Source organism: Panthera onca, chromosome D1 (assembly GCF_046562875.1).
Source record: "Panthera onca isolate mPanOnc1 chromosome D1, mPanOnc1 haplotype 2, whole genome shotgun sequence".
Classification (NCBI taxonomy): domain Eukaryota; kingdom Metazoa; phylum Chordata; class Mammalia; order Carnivora; family Felidae; genus Panthera; species Panthera onca.
Window position 1 is genome coordinate 96,422,109 of NC_138348.1, and position 16,793 is coordinate 96,438,901.

Sequence of the window (16,793 nt, forward strand, 5' to 3'; positions counted from 1 at the left end):
TGGTGAAGGCTTAGCCAGCTTTCTCTGTCGAGGGGCTGAGGATGCCCTGTAGCTGGAGTAAGCCCCTTACTGGCAAATGGGGCACGAAAGAGTGGGCCGCGGGACTCCGTAAATGACCTTAGAACCTCTTTGTAGTTAATAATGTCTCCTCCCTCTTTTTCCCAGGAGATCTATCATTAGTACAAAGCACGATACACATTAATGTGCATTTCCTTTCCTTGCATTGTCTCTAAGGTACCAAAGGAAGGCGGAACCCATAAAAAGCAAAGAATTGATAAGAATGTTCTCCACCTGAGCTACCAGCCTGCCACCACGCCCGCTGCTAAAGGCAAGGCCTTCAAATGCCACCTCCCGGAGCGCCTGGGCGTCTCAGTTGGTTGTGTCCGACTGGTTTCGGCTCAGGTCATGATCTCAAGGGATTGAGCCTGGTGTTGGGCTGTGCATGGAGCCTGCTTGAGATTCTTTCTCTCTGCCCCTCCCCCACTCAGGCACATGCACTCTCTCTCTCTCTTTCTCGAAATAAATAAACATTAAAAAAAAAAATGCCACCTTTGGAGCCTGGGTGGCTCAGTCGGTTGGGCACCCAACTTTGGCTCAGGTCTTGATCTCATGGTCCATGAGTTCAAACCCCACGTCAAGCTCTATGTTGACAGCTCAGACCCTGGAGCCTGCTTCAGATTCTGTCTCCCTCTCTTTCTGCCCCTCCCCCGCTCATGTTCTGTCTCTCTCTCTCTCTCTCTCTCTCTCTCTCTCTCTCAAAAATGAATAAACATAAAAAAAAAAATTTTTTTTTTAAATGCCACCTCCTGCCTGTGGTCACCTCTCTGATGACCCCAGCCGATGCAGATCGTCCCTATTGATCTCTACGTGCTAACACACACATGTGGGAGTCAAGCGTTTGACCACATATGATTTCCTCCTCGGCTCGATTCTCCGCACGTCCAACCTGTGTGTTTCTAAAGGGGTGGGACCCAAATCTTATCCTGTTTTGGAACCCGGCCATCTGTGAGCAACACAGCAGGTGCCTCATCAATAACTGTGGTCACTAGCTCCCCAATCCTTCAGTACTGGCACACTGAGCCCACGGACTCCGGTCCCAAACCTCCCCGCCAATCCCTCTCCACATAAAGCAAATGAAGGCTCCCGTTGAGTTGTGCTTCAAACAGGGAAGAGGGAGAAAACAGACCAAGATGGCCAAAGCATAATGGTTCTTTCTAGAGACCCATCTAGCAAGTGAATGCAGGGGGATTCCATCCAACGCCTACCCAGAAGGACATTCCTCCAACACCCTTCCCCCGAACCCTACATGGGGACGATACACTTCTTTCCACCCCCAAGCGGACCCCACTCACATTAATAGGATGTCTTGTGACAAACTGGGCCGCTCGCATGGGCTTCCGGCCAAAGGAGACCCAGAGCTGGACAGAAGACGGCTGCGGACTGCCCAGGAGATGCTGCCAAGGAAAAGGAGGGGGGAAATGTCAATTGTGCCACGTTTCGGCCTCTCAAAATAAGCGAAGAAGCAAAACGGAGAAGTCAGACCCCTCTATTTCTACCAAAAGCACAAAACAGTGTGACTGCAAATGCACATTTTTGCAACGTTTGTGTTCAGGCCGCGGCTCAGGCTGCATGACCTTCATCCCAGACAACTGGTCTCCGACAGGTACTAGATACTCCCTAACACCAGATAAGGAGGAAGGGAAGATGGTCCCGTGGCTGAAGCTAGGTTTGGGAGTGGGGGTGGAGGCTTAACCCCGACAGCTCCCCAGTGCAGCACAGGGTGAGGTCAGCCACACACCACGCATATAAAACCTATTCCCTGGGGCGCCTAGGTGGCTCAGTTGGTTAAGCATCCAACCTCAGCTCAGGTCATGATCTCGTAGTTCATGGGTTCGAGCCCCGCGTCGGGCCCTGTGCTGACAGCTGAGAGCCTGGAGCCTGCTTCCGATTCTGTGTCTCCCTGGCTCTCTGCCCCTCCCCCGCTCGCACTCTGTCTCTCTCTTAAAAATAAATACACATTGGGGCACCCGGGTGGCTCAGTCGGTTAAGTGTCTGACTTCAGCTTAGGTCATGATCTCACGGTTCGTGGGTTCGAGCCCCGCGTCGGGCTCTGTGCTGACAGCTCAGAGCCTGGAACCTGCTTCAGATTCTGTGTCTCCCTCTTTCTCTGCCCCTCCCCTACTCACGCTCTGTCTCTCCCTCTCTCTCTCTCTCTTAAACATTAAAAAAAAAATTTTTTTTAACTTATTCCCTGTTCTTTCCCTATTTTCAGGTTACAGGTTCTAAAGGTCAGAGGATTCATTTAGATTACCCTATTTATACCCCTATAAATATATATGAATACACAGATGTCAGTGAAACACACCTTTTTATACTTTATATGTTATTACTTCCCATTGTGGTTGTACCTTAAAAAGGAGCCACTTTTCAGGCTACCTGGGCGGCTCAGTCGGTTAAGTGTCTGACTCTTAATCTCGGCTCAGGTCGAGATCTCACGGATCATGAGTTCAAGCCCCATATGGGGCTCTGCACTGATGGCGTAGAACCTGCTTAAGATTCTGTCTCTCCTTCTCTCTGCCTCTCACCTGCTTGTGCTCTCTCACTCTCTCTCTCAAAAGAAATGAACAAACTTTAAAAAAAAAAAAAAAAGAAAAAAGAAAGGAGTCACTTTTTCTCGGTGACACCTGGCTTTAACTTGCACAGAGTTGAGGAAACCTTCACTGCTCCTACTTTTCAATCTTTTAACACTTCTCACTGATGAACGTTTTTGCCGGGATGTGTTTTCTTGGGTAGAGCACCGGGCATTTCCACAGGACATTGGCCACAACACACTGTGTTAGAGACACCAAAGTGCAGCTGTGGAATCTTGAAAATGTGCATGAAATCACTATCAGGAATTCACTCAGTTTCTCCAGGTCTCAGCTTATTCATCTATGAAAATGAGAAGCTGCTCAGCATCAGAACTTCTCTGTCGACGGGATTCAATGGTCCAGGAACCTTGTAAACACATATGCGAATAGTTTGTGTAGATGCTGTCATTTATCCTACCAGGGAGATACACGCTTTTTACCAGGTTCTCCAATGAGTCAATGATTCAAAAAAGGAGAACCACTATAGAGGCTCAAGGTGGTTTTTTTTTTCCCAGCTCTCAAAGCATGGGACTGAGCACTGACAGCAAATGTCGCACGTCTATCCGGACAGAAATGGAGACGCGCCCTCCGTGTGGACGTAATCACGCAGATGACGATTGAGCTCAGCGGAACGGTGGGATTCCCCAGCCAGAAGGGGTTAATTTGGCTTCGTTTACCTTTGGCTATGTTGCTACTGTTTATTACAGACTTCAAACTCCTACAGAGTAAGAAACATACCAATTGCTCTTAACTGTAACAACTGAATCCCCTGTGCCAATATACGCCCAATAAACACCGCTGGAAAAGCAAGCCGCTGGACACGAAGTTATTCTTGATTCATCGGAGCCATATATATACTCATATGTTCAAACCACACCCCGAACAAATGGTTGAAAATAGTTTGTTTTACAGAAGCCAGGTACGGAGGCGCAAAACACCGCCTTTCCAAAATGGCACACTGGAAACCATGTTAATGGCTTGTACTCCGTATGGGGCCACAGGAAACGACAGGATCGTTAAAAACGCAGAACGTATTACCTGAACGAGGAAACAGTGCCCAGCAAAACCATTAGGCATAAATTCCAAAAGCCCTCTTTGAGTCAATAAAATTTTATAGCTATTTATAAAGGTCAGAGGATTCATTTAAGTTACCCTATATAAATCCCTATTAATATACATGAATACACAGATGTCAGTGAAACACACACTTTTATTTTATGCTTTATGTTTTACTACTTCCTACTGTGGTTATACCTTAGAAAGGAGCCACTTTTCTCAGTGACACGAGGGCCCATCATCAGGTAAGCGTTCTTTTTTTTTTTTTTTTAATGTTTATTTAATTTTGAGAGAGAGGGAGACAGAGAGCGAGTGGGGGAGGGGCAGAGAGAGAGGGAGACACAGAATCTGAAGCAGGCTCCAGGCTCTGAGCCGTCAGCACAGAGCTCGACGCGGGGCTCAAACCCACGAAGTGTGAGATCATGACCTGAGCCGAAGTCGGACGCTTAACCGACTGAGCCACCCAGGCGCCCCCAGTAAGCGTTCTTAATGCGCGCTGTTGGTCAGCAGGAGAATTGAGAACTCATACCAAGCCCAGTCTTACTCCATAAATGCAGTAAGTCACAGAATACAAAGGTCACAAGAAACCTCAAAACACATCTGTCCCACTTCCTTCTGGGACCATGATGATTCCTAAGCCTGGACATTCCGGCTTGCTCCTCAGGTCCTCTTAAGGAGTTACCGTAATACTTTCCTGCCACCAAGAAACACATTAACAATGAAACTGTGGCACACTATGGATTATCAGATAGATGATCTAATACTTTCCTTAATGAACCACGGGTTTCTGTGGTTGTTGAGTTTCTCTTTACCACAATTGTAGAAGTAAAACGTGCTCCTGAGAAAGAAATAGCCAACAGTACAGCCGGATAGAAGGTAAAATGCAGACGCTCTCCCTCCCCTCACTCTCTCCTCCTACTCTGCTCCCCAGGGTACCCAGTGGTAACGGGCTCTCATGGGTGCTTACAGAAGTATTCTGTGCCATCATGCCTGAAAGCATATTTATATAGTGACAGACCCGGCGACACTTACCCAACACCCATGATTCCTTTCTCCTTAGCACCAGGACCTTGACTGCCACCCCAAATAAACCACTAGGGTCCTCTGCCTTGTGCGTAATCTCATGTGGCCATGTGACTGTGTGCTAATCGATGGGTATAAACAGAAACGTGGTATTGGCTTTCTCGGAAGGCTGCTTAAAGGGATGGAATCAGCTGGAAGCGGTCTTACTTTGGCCTTTCTACCTGTCCTCACTCTTCCTAACTCCCATAAAGACTTAAAGGCTACTACAGATGTCTCGGACCAAGAGGGAACCTTGAGAATGGAAATCATTAGCCAGGTTGGTGGAAAAGGAAGAGAGAGGTCTGGGTCCCCCATGACAGCAGGGCACCGACATACCAGCCCTAGATTGCCAACCTCGAGGCAGCACTGATGCGAGAAAAAGAAGCCTCTGTCTTCATTAAGCCACTTTCATTTCTAGTCTGTTACCAGTATCCAAACACAATGCAAACTGGATACATGCAATTTTATTTTCTATATACAGAGTAGATAGTGATAAAAATACTGCTATGCAATTCAACTTTTTTTCGTTAACAGAGGCTCTTAGACATCTTCCATTTAACAGCTCACGGGCACTGGTGTTATCTCCAGAAGTACTTTTCGGTGACTATGCTTGTATATATTCCCTTTTTCAGAACTACATAAGAATATATGTAGGATGCCATTCTTAAAGCTCCTAGGTCAAAATTTTCATTTTTGACGGAAGAAATAGCCTTCCTGAAAAGCCCACAGTTAACGCATCTCCCAACACAAACACTTTCACCAGCATCCGAGGTTACTTAAATGTTTCAACTTATTGCCAATATTATAGGGTCTGAGAATTTACGATGATTTTTTTTCACTTAGTGTTTTCATTCTGACAAGGAAAAATAAATGTGTATCTGAATAATCTGAATTTCAGAGGGCGCACTTGCATTCATGTTTGAGATTAGGTCAAGAGCAAAAAAAGGAGGGGTGCCTCGGCAGCTCAGTCGGTTAAACGTCCGACGTTGGCTCAGGTCATGATCTCGTGGTTTGTGGGTTCGAGCCCCGCGTTGGGCTCTGTGCTGACAGCTCAGAGCCTGGAGCCTGCTTTGGATTCTGTATCTCCCTCTCTTTCTGCTCCTCCCCCACTCGTTCTCTCTCTCTCTCTCTCAAAAATGAATAAACATTTAAAAAAAAGCAAAAAAAGGAAATGAGACATCAAGGAGAAAAGAGCAAGAACAGATCTAAATAAATGATGCATTCTTGCTGAGTAAAGGCCAAAGGATGTCACAGTGAGCTATTCAATTCACAGTTTCACAGAGAAAAGTGGCCAGAGAATGAGGGACCCCAAGGCACATGATGGACACCAATTCAGAAGCTCTCGGGCTACAGCATTTACGGCCACCTTCTCCTTCGGAGCAGTAACAAAGTTTCAGGGAAACATCATCGTCCGCGTTAATGTTGTTTATCCTGAAATATTTACAGATAAGAGTTTATATATATTTTATACATATAGTTAAGATTTGCTTTAAAATATTCCAAGACACCCATGAAAAGAGATTAGCAAATGTAATAAAGCAAACATCGCAAAATATAGATAATACTAAGGCCGAATGACGGCACCTGCGGAGGAGATCCTATCGGTATAAACTGTTCTTTCGTGCACCTTTGAACATGCCCACAATTATAAAAAGTTTCACGAAGCTAATATTCATCAGAAGCACGTCCAGCACGTCAGAGGAAGAACTCTCAAACTCCGCTCGTGTCTGAAAGGCAGCAGGATGGGGCGCCTGGGTGGCGCAGTCGGTTAAGCGTCCGACTTCACCCAGGTCACGATCTCGCGGTCCGTGAGTTCGAGCCCCGCGTCGGGCTCTGGGCCGACGGCTCGGAGCCTGGAGCCTGTTTCCGATTCTGTGTCTCCCTCTCTCTCTGCCCCTCCCCCGTTCATGCTCTGTCTCTCTCTGTCCCAAAAATAAAAAAAAAAAAAAAAAAAAAAAATGAAAGGCAGCAGGAACGCTGACAGAAAACTCTCCACGTCAACTTTCTCAGAGTTCTAAAAATTAAATAAAGGCTCACCAAAACACAAGGGGCACTTACTCAAGAAGCGTGACTGAAGCACAGCGATAGAGACGACTTCGTGGCCTCAGTCCCGTCCCCTTCTCTCTCTGTGGTAGCCGTGGAAACCTAACTGTGAAAACCAGCAGCCTAGCGGTCCCCGGAGAGCACAGACGCACAGACTACTCCCATGGCTTGCTTCAAAACTGCATCCCCAGGCCTTCTGTTCATATCACCTGACTCTGCTCACTGCACAAACACACCTACAGCCAGGTCATTTACGGAAAACAGTGACAACTGGCAAAGGTTTAACATCACAGCTGCTGGACCACTTGGAGCTACCGAAAGGCTAACTAAAAAGCGTGGAAGGAAAACCGGGGGAAGCAGATGCCTGTAAGAGGCTCTGATAAGGTGTGAAATATCCCGGGGCATCTACGAGTTCACACACACGCATCTACGAGCTGTAGGATGAGGGTTGAAGAGAAAAGGGCCTGATCTCTCGCGGCTGGCCAGTAACCTCGGGCTCTACGGGAACAGGAACCGAAGGCTGAGGCAGAGTTGTAGATGGCACTGAAAGCAGGCCCCCAACCCATGCTCAGGGGCCCTTAGCAAAAGCTACCAGAAAGTTCAAAGTATTTAAGAATATCTCTAGCGGCGCCTCAGTGGCTCAGCTGGTTATGTGTCCGACTCTTGATTTCGGCTCAGGTAACGATTTCACAGTTGGTGAGTTCGAGCCCTGCATTGGGCTCTGCCCTGACAGTGCTGAGCCTGCTTGGAATTCTCTCTCTCCCTCTCTCTCTCTCTCTGCCCCTCCCCTGCTCATTATCTCTCTCTCAAAAATAAATAAACATTAAAAAAAAATCTCTATTCAATCATTAGCAGATCGCTAAACCTAATTATCAAACATTTCATAGACCTCCACAATGAAAAATACAAACACTACAAAATGAATGCAGGGAACTCACAAACAAAACAAAGATAGGCAACAATAACAATACCAAAAGGCAACAACAAAAAAATCCTGCCTTGAGGGGCTGCCACATTATATCATCTAAAATGTCTTACTTTCAACCAAAAAAATGACAAGACAAGCAAATAGCAAAGTATGGCCCACACACACACACACACACACACACACACACACACACAAAACAGTCAGTGAAAACCATTCCTGAGGAAGGCCAGATATTGGATTTAGAGACAAAAATTTAAATCCTTATTATAAATAAGTTCAAAAAAATGAAAGGAGGGGCGGGGCGCACGGGTGGCTCAGTCAGTTCAGCATCCGACATAGGTTTCAGCACAGGTTCATGAGCTCAAGTCCTGCACTGGGCTCCATGCTGACAATGTGAAGCCTGCTTGGGATTCTCTCTCACCCTCTCTCTCTGCCCCTCCCCTGCTTGCTCTGCCTTTCTCTCAAAAATACATAAACTTAAAAAAAATTTTTTTTCACTGCTAGGAATTTACCCAAGGGATACAGGAGTGCTGACGCATAGAGGCACTTGTACCCCAATGTTTATAGCAGCACTCTCAACAATAGCCAAATGATGGAAAGAGCCTAAATGTCCATCAACCGGCAAATGGATAAAGAAGATGTGGTTAATATATACCATGGAATACTACTTGGCAATAAGAATGAAATCGTGCCATTTGCAACAAGGTGGATGGAACTGAAGGGTATTATGCTAAGTGAAATAAGTCATTCAGAGAAAAACAGATACCATATGTCTTCACTCATATGTGGATCTTGAGAAACTTAACAGAGGGCCATGGGGGAGGGGAAGAGGAAAAAATAGTTTCAAACAGAGAGGGAGGGAGGCAAACCATAAGAGATTCTTGGATACTGAGAACAAACTGAGGGTTGATGTGGGGTAGGGGAGAGGGGAAAGTGGGTGATGGGCATGGAGGAGGGCACTGTTGGGATGCACACGGGACATTGTATGGAAACCAATTTGATAATAAATTATATTAAATTTTTTTTTTAAATTAAAGGGAACCATGTCACAAAACTTAAAGGAAAGTATGAGAACACTATCTCACCAAAGAAAGAATATCCATAGAGATATAGAAATTATATAAATGGAAATTCTTGAGTGGAAAAGTACAATGACTCACAAGAAAAAAAATTCCCCAGAGGGGCTCAACAAGAGATTTGAACTGGCAATGAACCTAAAAACACACGAATTCTGATCATCCTCAATAAACCCAGCTGAAATCTGACAATATTATACTAGGAAAGAAAACAGTTACCAGAGATCACATAGGATAAGATTCTCTTTACACAAAATGTCCAGAACAGGCGGGGCGCCCAGTGGCTCAGTCGATTATGCACCCGACTCTTGGTTTCATGAATTCGAGCTTCAGGCTTTCCAGGGAACCTGGTCGGAGTTCTCCACCCTCCCCCACTCGCGCTGTCTCTCTCAAATAAATAAAAATAAAACTTAAAAAAAAAGTTCTGAACAGGCAATTCTATAAGGCAGGAAATTGATATGTGGCTGCCAGAGGCTGGGAGGCAAGGAGAAAAGAATGGGAGTAAGAGGGTGATGAAACTGTTCTGGAATCAGGTAACAATAAGCATTACCCAGCCTTGTGAATATACTGACAACCTGTATACTTTAAAAGGGGGAATTTGGGGCGCCTGGGTGGCTCAGTCGGTTAAGCGTCCGACTTCGGCTCAGGTCATGATCTCACAGTTCGTGAGTTTGAGCCCCGCGTCGGGCTCTGTGCTGACAGCTCAGAGTCTGGAGCCTGCTTCAGATTCTGTGCCTCCCTCTCTCTGACCCTCCCCCGTTCATGCTCTGTCTCTCTCTGTCTCAAAAATAAATAAACGTTAAAAAAAAAAAAAAAAAATTAGTTAAAACACACAAAAAATAAAATAAAAAAAATGAAAGGGGGAATTTATGGCATAGAATTATATCTCAATAAAGGTGTTATAAAAATTAACTTTAAACTTCTTGGTATTATAGTTTTATTTACAATCTGTAAATGTGTTTGGGTTTTACTGCTGCGCTTAAGTTATAAGCATTAAGTGCTTATACCTAGCGTTATGTTTACGCGCACTGAAGTAATGTTATGATTAAAATAATTTGTCGATAGCTTGGTTTCGGACAGTCATCCTAAAATTCACGCCGCAACTATGGTCAGCTAACTTCTCATAGAGAAGCCCACAATCCTGAGACAATTCCTAAGTTTTCTCATTATCTCTATCATCCTTAGAGACTTTAAATTAGCATAATGAGCATTAGAAACTGGTTTTCAATAGCGAAATTAGTGGTTGGTCGGTCAGAAAAAGTACAAATGAGCCGTCTTGGGAGATCAGCAGCATGCAAGGTACTTGAATTGGCGATAATATCCTAAAGATATATACGTTGGCATGAACAGGACATAACAATTTAAGGAGGCCCGTAACCTAAACTTTTAGGGGTAATGCCTATGACTTATCAAGCTAGAGGATTCCAGTTGCCTGATGCCAACTCAAAGGGTAACAGAATCTTGCCTCCACAACAAGGGTCAGTTTTCTGTAAAGATCCATAGAGAAATATTTTAGACTTTGTGTGCCATCCTGCCTCCATGCAACTATTCAATTCTGCCACTGTAACATGAAAGCAGTGACAGACAACATGGGGGCAAATGCAATAGCTGTTTCAATAAAGCTTTATTGACAAAAACAAGGGAAGGGCCATAGTTTGCCAATCCCTGCTCTAGAACATTGTGTCTGCATCACCTGTAAGAACAGAGGAAATACCATCAAGCCCATACAGAGTGGGTCTTTGCTTACTGATACACATTTGTGCCGGGAAGGTCTGAACCTGGCTTGGACCACGGTAAGCTGGTGGTGAACCTACAGAGGAGCAGCTAGCTGTCACCCACCTCCCACATTCTGGCAACTGTCGATATCTACCGGCAAGAACCTAAAAGCTACAGATTGCCAAGTTAACAAAGCGAAGTTGGTTTTACAGAAGTATCTCGATGCTGCTTCAACGGCCTATCATTGTGAGGTGGACTATGAAGACAAGTAAGTGAACTTTGTGCCAAAAAACAAGGAATAAAAATTAAACTTAGGTTAAAAAAGGTATGAAAGGAGGGGCACCTGGGCGGCTCAGTCGGTTAAGCGTCCGACTCTTGGTTTCAGCTCAGCTCACGATCTCACGGTTTCCTGAACTGGAACCCCACATCGGGCTCTGCGCTGACACACAGTGCCTGCTTGGGATCTTCTCTCTCTCCCTCTCTCCCTGCCCCTCCCCTGCTCACACCGTCTCTCTCTCAAAAATAAATGAAAAAATAAAATAAATACGTAAACTATAAAAACACATACATCAAAGGCCATCAGACCAAAAGCACATATGACGTAAGATCCAGGCCAACAGGGCACCAGCGGATGCTGAAGAGTCAGATACCAGCTTCAGTCCAGAATCCAGATGGCTGTCCCCACGTGTTCTAAAAAGCTAACTGGCAGAGAATTGTAATCATTCATGGTACTGGAGAAAAGCAAGAGAGTTAATCATCCAAGACCAATTTTCTGTGGTTTTCCAATTAGCTCCGTGATTTGATTTGAATCAATTTAATATTAAGGTCACTCAGAATTCCCCACACCCAGGCAGCCCGAGTGCTAAGTAGACCCCAGATAAGAAGTTATACTTGCAGACCTCAACACTCCCACTGATAGGGTTATCCAACCAAGTCCAATGTTGTTTATCCTCGTGGCTCAACAGTCTAATGTAATAAGAACAAAGGAATTCAAAGGGAGAAAACACTCATTTTATCATCCACTGCCAGTTGTGTTTCTTCCCTCATCAACCCATCCAATCTACAATGTTCCTTGGACAACAGAATGGACTATTATCGAAAGCATCTGCAGACAGAAGGCCTCAGGGAAGAGCTTCTCGAATGTTGGAGATTCTTCGGCAGCCTAGGAATGCTCAGAAAATAATGCATTTGGGTCCGGCCATCTGCATTTGGAATACGTGCCCCTGTGTGACGGTGCTGTGCGTGCTCCTAAGACCACCATTTGAGAAACGCTTCCATGGGGTGGCCGACCTCATCTGCCCCTGACCTAGAGCCTCGAGCTAACACCACTGACCTTGGAACCTGGTGGCTCACCATCAAGCCATGCAGAGAGCTGAGAGTTGACAATGAAAATACCGATCATTTAACACCCCCTACCCCACCAAAAATAATCTACTGGCCTATGCTTTCTAAACTAGACAGGCGAAGATGTCATTCATTCAACTATTGTACGCTTGCTCTGGATCAAGCACCGAGCAGCATGCTGGGTACTACATCGGTGATGAACAAAACAGACACGGCCTCTCATCTGACCACTGGCCAGGACCAACAGTAAACTTGCTGCCAGCAGTCTGCAAAGCAGCTATGTCGAGAGAGAACAGACATAGTTGTTAGGTCCGCGTGGAGGGCACAGAAAGTTCCAGCTGGGATATAACTTCAGCTCTTGGGTGTGAGATCCAGAAATAATAGGGGTGAGAGGGACGTAAAATAGCGCTCCACCTCAGCCCCAACTCGGTCAATAGAAGGAAATTAAAATCATATAAATAAATTCAGGCCCAAGGAATCACACAGGAAAGATCCAGGAGCCCTGAAAGACTGGGAACAATCCGGGACCTCAGGAGGGCCAAGAACATGTCACAAGGAATCAGTTCTCAGGCCTGGTTTCTCACCCTGAGCTCCCCTCACCACACCTCTGCCCAGGACAATCCAAGGGTGCCTGCCTAGTGGCCACTGTGCATGTGTGAGAGAAAGTGACAGGCAAGGCAGGAAAGGAAGGACCAGCAAGTGACCCAATGCAAACAGCTTGACAGAAGAAAAACTGCCATAATTTTAGTGGTTTTGCAGGGGCGCCTGGGTGGCTCAGTCAGTGAAGCATCCGACTTTGGCTCAGGTCATGATCTCACACTCTGTGAGTTCGAGCCCCGCGTCGGGCTCTGTGCTGACAGCTCAGAGCCAGGAGCCTGCCTTGGATTCTGTGTCTCCCTCTCTCTCTGTCCCTCCCCTGCTTGCACTGTCTCTGTCTCTCAAAAAAATGAATAAGTGTTTAAAAACATAAAAATAAAACCATTTTGCAAAGTAGGTAATGGGGACTCTATCTTGCCTCTAGCCACCCACATCTTCTCACCTCAACCTTTACTCTCTGCTTTCCTTGCGGGGGATGTCCTCTCTCCACCCCGGAGTCCTCCCAAGGTGGGGTGGCCTGCTTCTGCCTGGCCAGCTACCGATCATACAAGTAAGTGAGAACCTGGAGGAGAATATTACACCTGATCTTAGTCCCTACGGTCAAGTGTGATGGAAAGGAAAGCGCCTGCCAGCGGCCATGGTCAGAGCCTGAGGTCAAGGAGGGAATGGCCGCCATTGAGAAAATAAGTTTATTGCACTCCAGAAAGAGCAGCCCAGCCTGCTCTGGGGCAGGGCAGGTTCTTCCTTTACACAAGGGCAGTACGGTTGCAACCTACAATTTGACACAATGGCAAAGCAAGCCCTGTTAAATAATCAAATCTGCCTTTAAATGAGCAAGCCCTCCATTCCAGCATCTGGCTCCATCCAACCCATCAAATCAAGGGGACGGTTTTCCCAAAGGCTGAGAAGTTAAGCTACTTACTGACAGCTGGAAGCTTAATCACTGCTTTTCTTCGAGCATTAACTCCCACTAGCCAGTGACTACACATTCTATTAGCCATGGAAATTAACATGTGTCCAGAATTCCCAAAGACATCACCCTAATGTGAAAGGAATCAGGCAGCGAGATGAAAGAAAATCACCACTGAGCCCCACCTCTCCTTTCTGTGTTCTTTTAATTGGGATGTCAAAGAAACGTGTGTTTAGGTTTGTGTTTGTTTTTTTTTTTTTTTAATTTTTTAACTGTTTGTTTATTTTTGAGAGAGAGAGAGAGAGAGACAGACAGAACGTGAGTGTGGGAGGGGCAGAGAGTGGGAGACACAGAATCCGAAGCAGGCTCCAGGCTCTGAGCCGTCAGCACAGAGCCCGGCGCGGAGCTTGAAGTCATGAACCGCGAGATCGTGACCTGAGCCTAAGTCGGATGCTTAACCGACTGAGCCACCCAGGAGCCCCATCAAAGAAGCACGTGTTTCACAAGGAGGCTTTGCTACCAGGAGACAAATTCCAAGGCCCCACAGACACCCTGAGTGGTTGTCTAAGCGTCTCCACCTCCTCCAGCCTCCCGGGACCGTCCAAGCCCCACGGGAAGGTTCGTCTACGTCCAGTGCCCCTCAGTCGAGCTCCCATGGGCGCCCCAATCCAGTCCCTGCTTGCGTAAACTCACCTGCTGTATCACAGCATGCCAAACCTCAGAAAGGAAACTCAAAGGGACTTTATTCCTTAGTGCCTTCAACTTACCACCACCTTGGTAGCAAACATGTACTTGTCCCGGAGCTGAAAGTCTCTCACTTCCTCCAGGATCACTTCCTGGTTCTCCCGGGACTGGAAGAAATCTGTACTTCGGAACACCGTGGAGTAGCCAGAGGGCTCGTGCCGCTCGACGTAGATGGTGTTCGGCTTGTCATAGGGATCAACACCCCTAGAGGAAAAAGAGCAGTTGCTACCATCACCACATTTAACCGTTGGACAAATGGAGGTTCTTCTGTGCAGACAGCCAACGGGAGTTGAAGGGCATGAAGGTGGGGTCTACCCAGGATACTCTTTTGTCAAGTTTCTCACTGGTCTCTTTCAGGCGCCCTGGGTTGGGTTCCGGGCAAGCCTCGGCCATGCTTGAGAAGAATGAAAACAAGAAAAAGTAAAAGGCGGCCTATTTCGGAATCAATAAAGCAATGGACTGCTCGAGGCTGTCAGTGAGTTTCTGGCCCCAAGTTATGAGCCCCAGAGAACGAAAGACTGTGTGTCCCCAGGACGGTACGTGCTCAGAAGAACAGCTCTAGAAGAAACCACCTGACGAACCAGTGAGTCTAGCCTTGCTAACGGACCCTGCCCTCTCTGTTTCTGTCCATCCTGTGCTGTCGTCACCCGTCCATGCAATCGGGAATCATCCAACCAGTGCAAAGTCACGTTCCGTGAGGGTCCTTCACAAACTCTTTCCCACGCGTACCGATCTCGCCGAGGTCCTTCAGAAACACAGAGCTCACTGCTCCCCCACTCCCCGTGCTCTGTCAACAGAGCACCCCTCTGCAGGGATGCTCCCTGCATGCACTCTGATCTGCACTTCGAAATCCTATTCATCTTCTGAGGTCAAGCTCAAGGCACCTCTTCCAGGAAGCCCTCCCCCCCAAAGCTCTCCACCCTTCTCCCAACCCAGGCAATGTATCTGCGCAGTGTTCAATTTCAAGCCTTTCATATGAATTTTATCTGAGTTTCAAACAAAGGTACAAAGCTGCTTTGGGTGGGTGGATTTTGGAATCACTCTCGTGACTTGACACAGTGGTGCCTTTTATTCACTGTAATCTATTGTTCACCATAACGTGTCTGAGCCTCCTAGAGAAAGTACAGATGCTTTAAAGGCCACGTCTTAGATTTCTTTTTGTCCTACAGGGCTCCCAGCTGACCTGAACCTTGCTGCATGGAACCTGTAGACCACGGTACAAAGGCTATTTAAAAACCGTAACGCTGACTAGATCAAACTCCCTCGAGAAGAATCTCTGAACCGGGGTCCCCCCCGGCCCCAAATAAGGCCCCAAACAATAGCTGGAAGGACGATGAATCTGCCCCAGGTTTCCTAACTCTCCCAAGACCCCAGGCCAGGCAGACCATTCAACATGTGGGGGAAATAACTAGAAGAACTGGGAGGAGAGCTTCACAGGGAGGACACAGTGATGACCAAGGAAAGGCAGGACTCGCTTCTGTACCTGTCTTTGCACAGGGCCATATTCACAATGGCTCTCAGGATAATGAAGTCTCTGATATAGACTTCCTTCAGAGACAAACTGTCAAGAGTATGTGCTCCAAGAAAGAAAAAAAGAGGGGCGCCTGGGTGGCTCAGTCGGTTAAGCGTCCGACTTCGGCTCAGGTCACGATCTCACTGTCCGTGGGTTCGAGCCCCGCGTCGGGCTCTGTGCTGACTGCTCGGAGCCTGGAGCCTGTTTCAGATTCTGTGTCTCCCTCTCTCTCTGACCCTCCCCCGTTCATGCTCTGTCTCTCTCTGTCTCAAAAATAAATAAATGTAAAAAGAAAGAAAGAAAGAAAGCAAGGAAGCAGGGAGGGGGAAGGGAGGAAGGAGGAGATAAGCAAGAGAAAAAAACAGAAGACTTGACTTTGGCCCCACAATCCAGAGTCTCAGCAGGGCACTGGAGAAGCCAGCAGCCTTGGTCCCAATGTGGGATCATCAGACGCTCTGCTCTGGGTGCGTATGTGTGGGGGTGCTGTGGCATGTTCTCTGTGCTTTTCCACAATTAGAAGTACTGATTAAAGTACTTCCTCTACCCTAGAGGATATGCAAATTAAAACAAAGCTGCTAGATATTTTTAAAAAGGCAGAGAGGAAGGGACCTTGACTCAGATTATTTTGAGACAGAGCTCACCTCTATTATTCTTTCCTAAACAAAAGCAGCAGGCAGTATCTAGAGAGAGAAAGAGCTGGGACTCTTCTCCCAATTCTCTTTCACAATCCATACTTGGACCTCCCGTTTCCGAAAGGCAGGCCACCTACAAGCTTCCGCTCCTTTGCCTTCCGCTACTTCCGGTTCTCTTTGCCCTCACTGGAATGAAAATGCAGAGGCTTGCTCCCATCTGTGAGCGCGGTCACCTGGCCTCACCCGGCCTCACGGAACACCGGTTCGTGATGCTTTACTGGGAACCTCTGAGTCCCTCCCCCATAGCCCTCCCACTGTCCTGTCTTGCCCGTCTCCAGCTCTGGATTACATAGATCATTGGTCTTCCTGACTCTTGCTGCTCCCAGGCTGCCACGCGTTATTGAACAAATGTATGCCATTATTCGCAGAGAGGTCAGATTACACTCTCACGTATTATGGGAAATCCTAGGGGGAAATCCTCCAAATAGCCTGAAATTCCCTGACACCAGACGTGTAATTATCTAAAATAAGATAAGCCGGTC

The 16,793-nt window shown here is 46.8% G+C and overlaps 1 protein-coding gene across 1 annotated transcript in view; it reads right to left on the reverse strand.

Annotated features, from left to right (window-relative positions):
* The window catches only part of SORL1 (sortilin related receptor 1), a 168,643-nt gene that overhangs the window by 114,197 nt on the left and 37,653 nt on the right, over positions 1-16,793 (reverse strand). Inside the window, exons 6-7 of the mRNA XM_078432861.2 lie at positions 14,130-14,310; positions 1,353-1,454 (exon numbers count right to left, since the gene is read on the reverse strand). Of these exons, the coding sequence (XP_078288987.2) occupies positions 1,353-1,454; positions 14,130-14,310 (283 nt within the window). The remainder of the gene's footprint in view (positions 1-1,352; positions 1,455-14,129; positions 14,311-16,793) is intronic.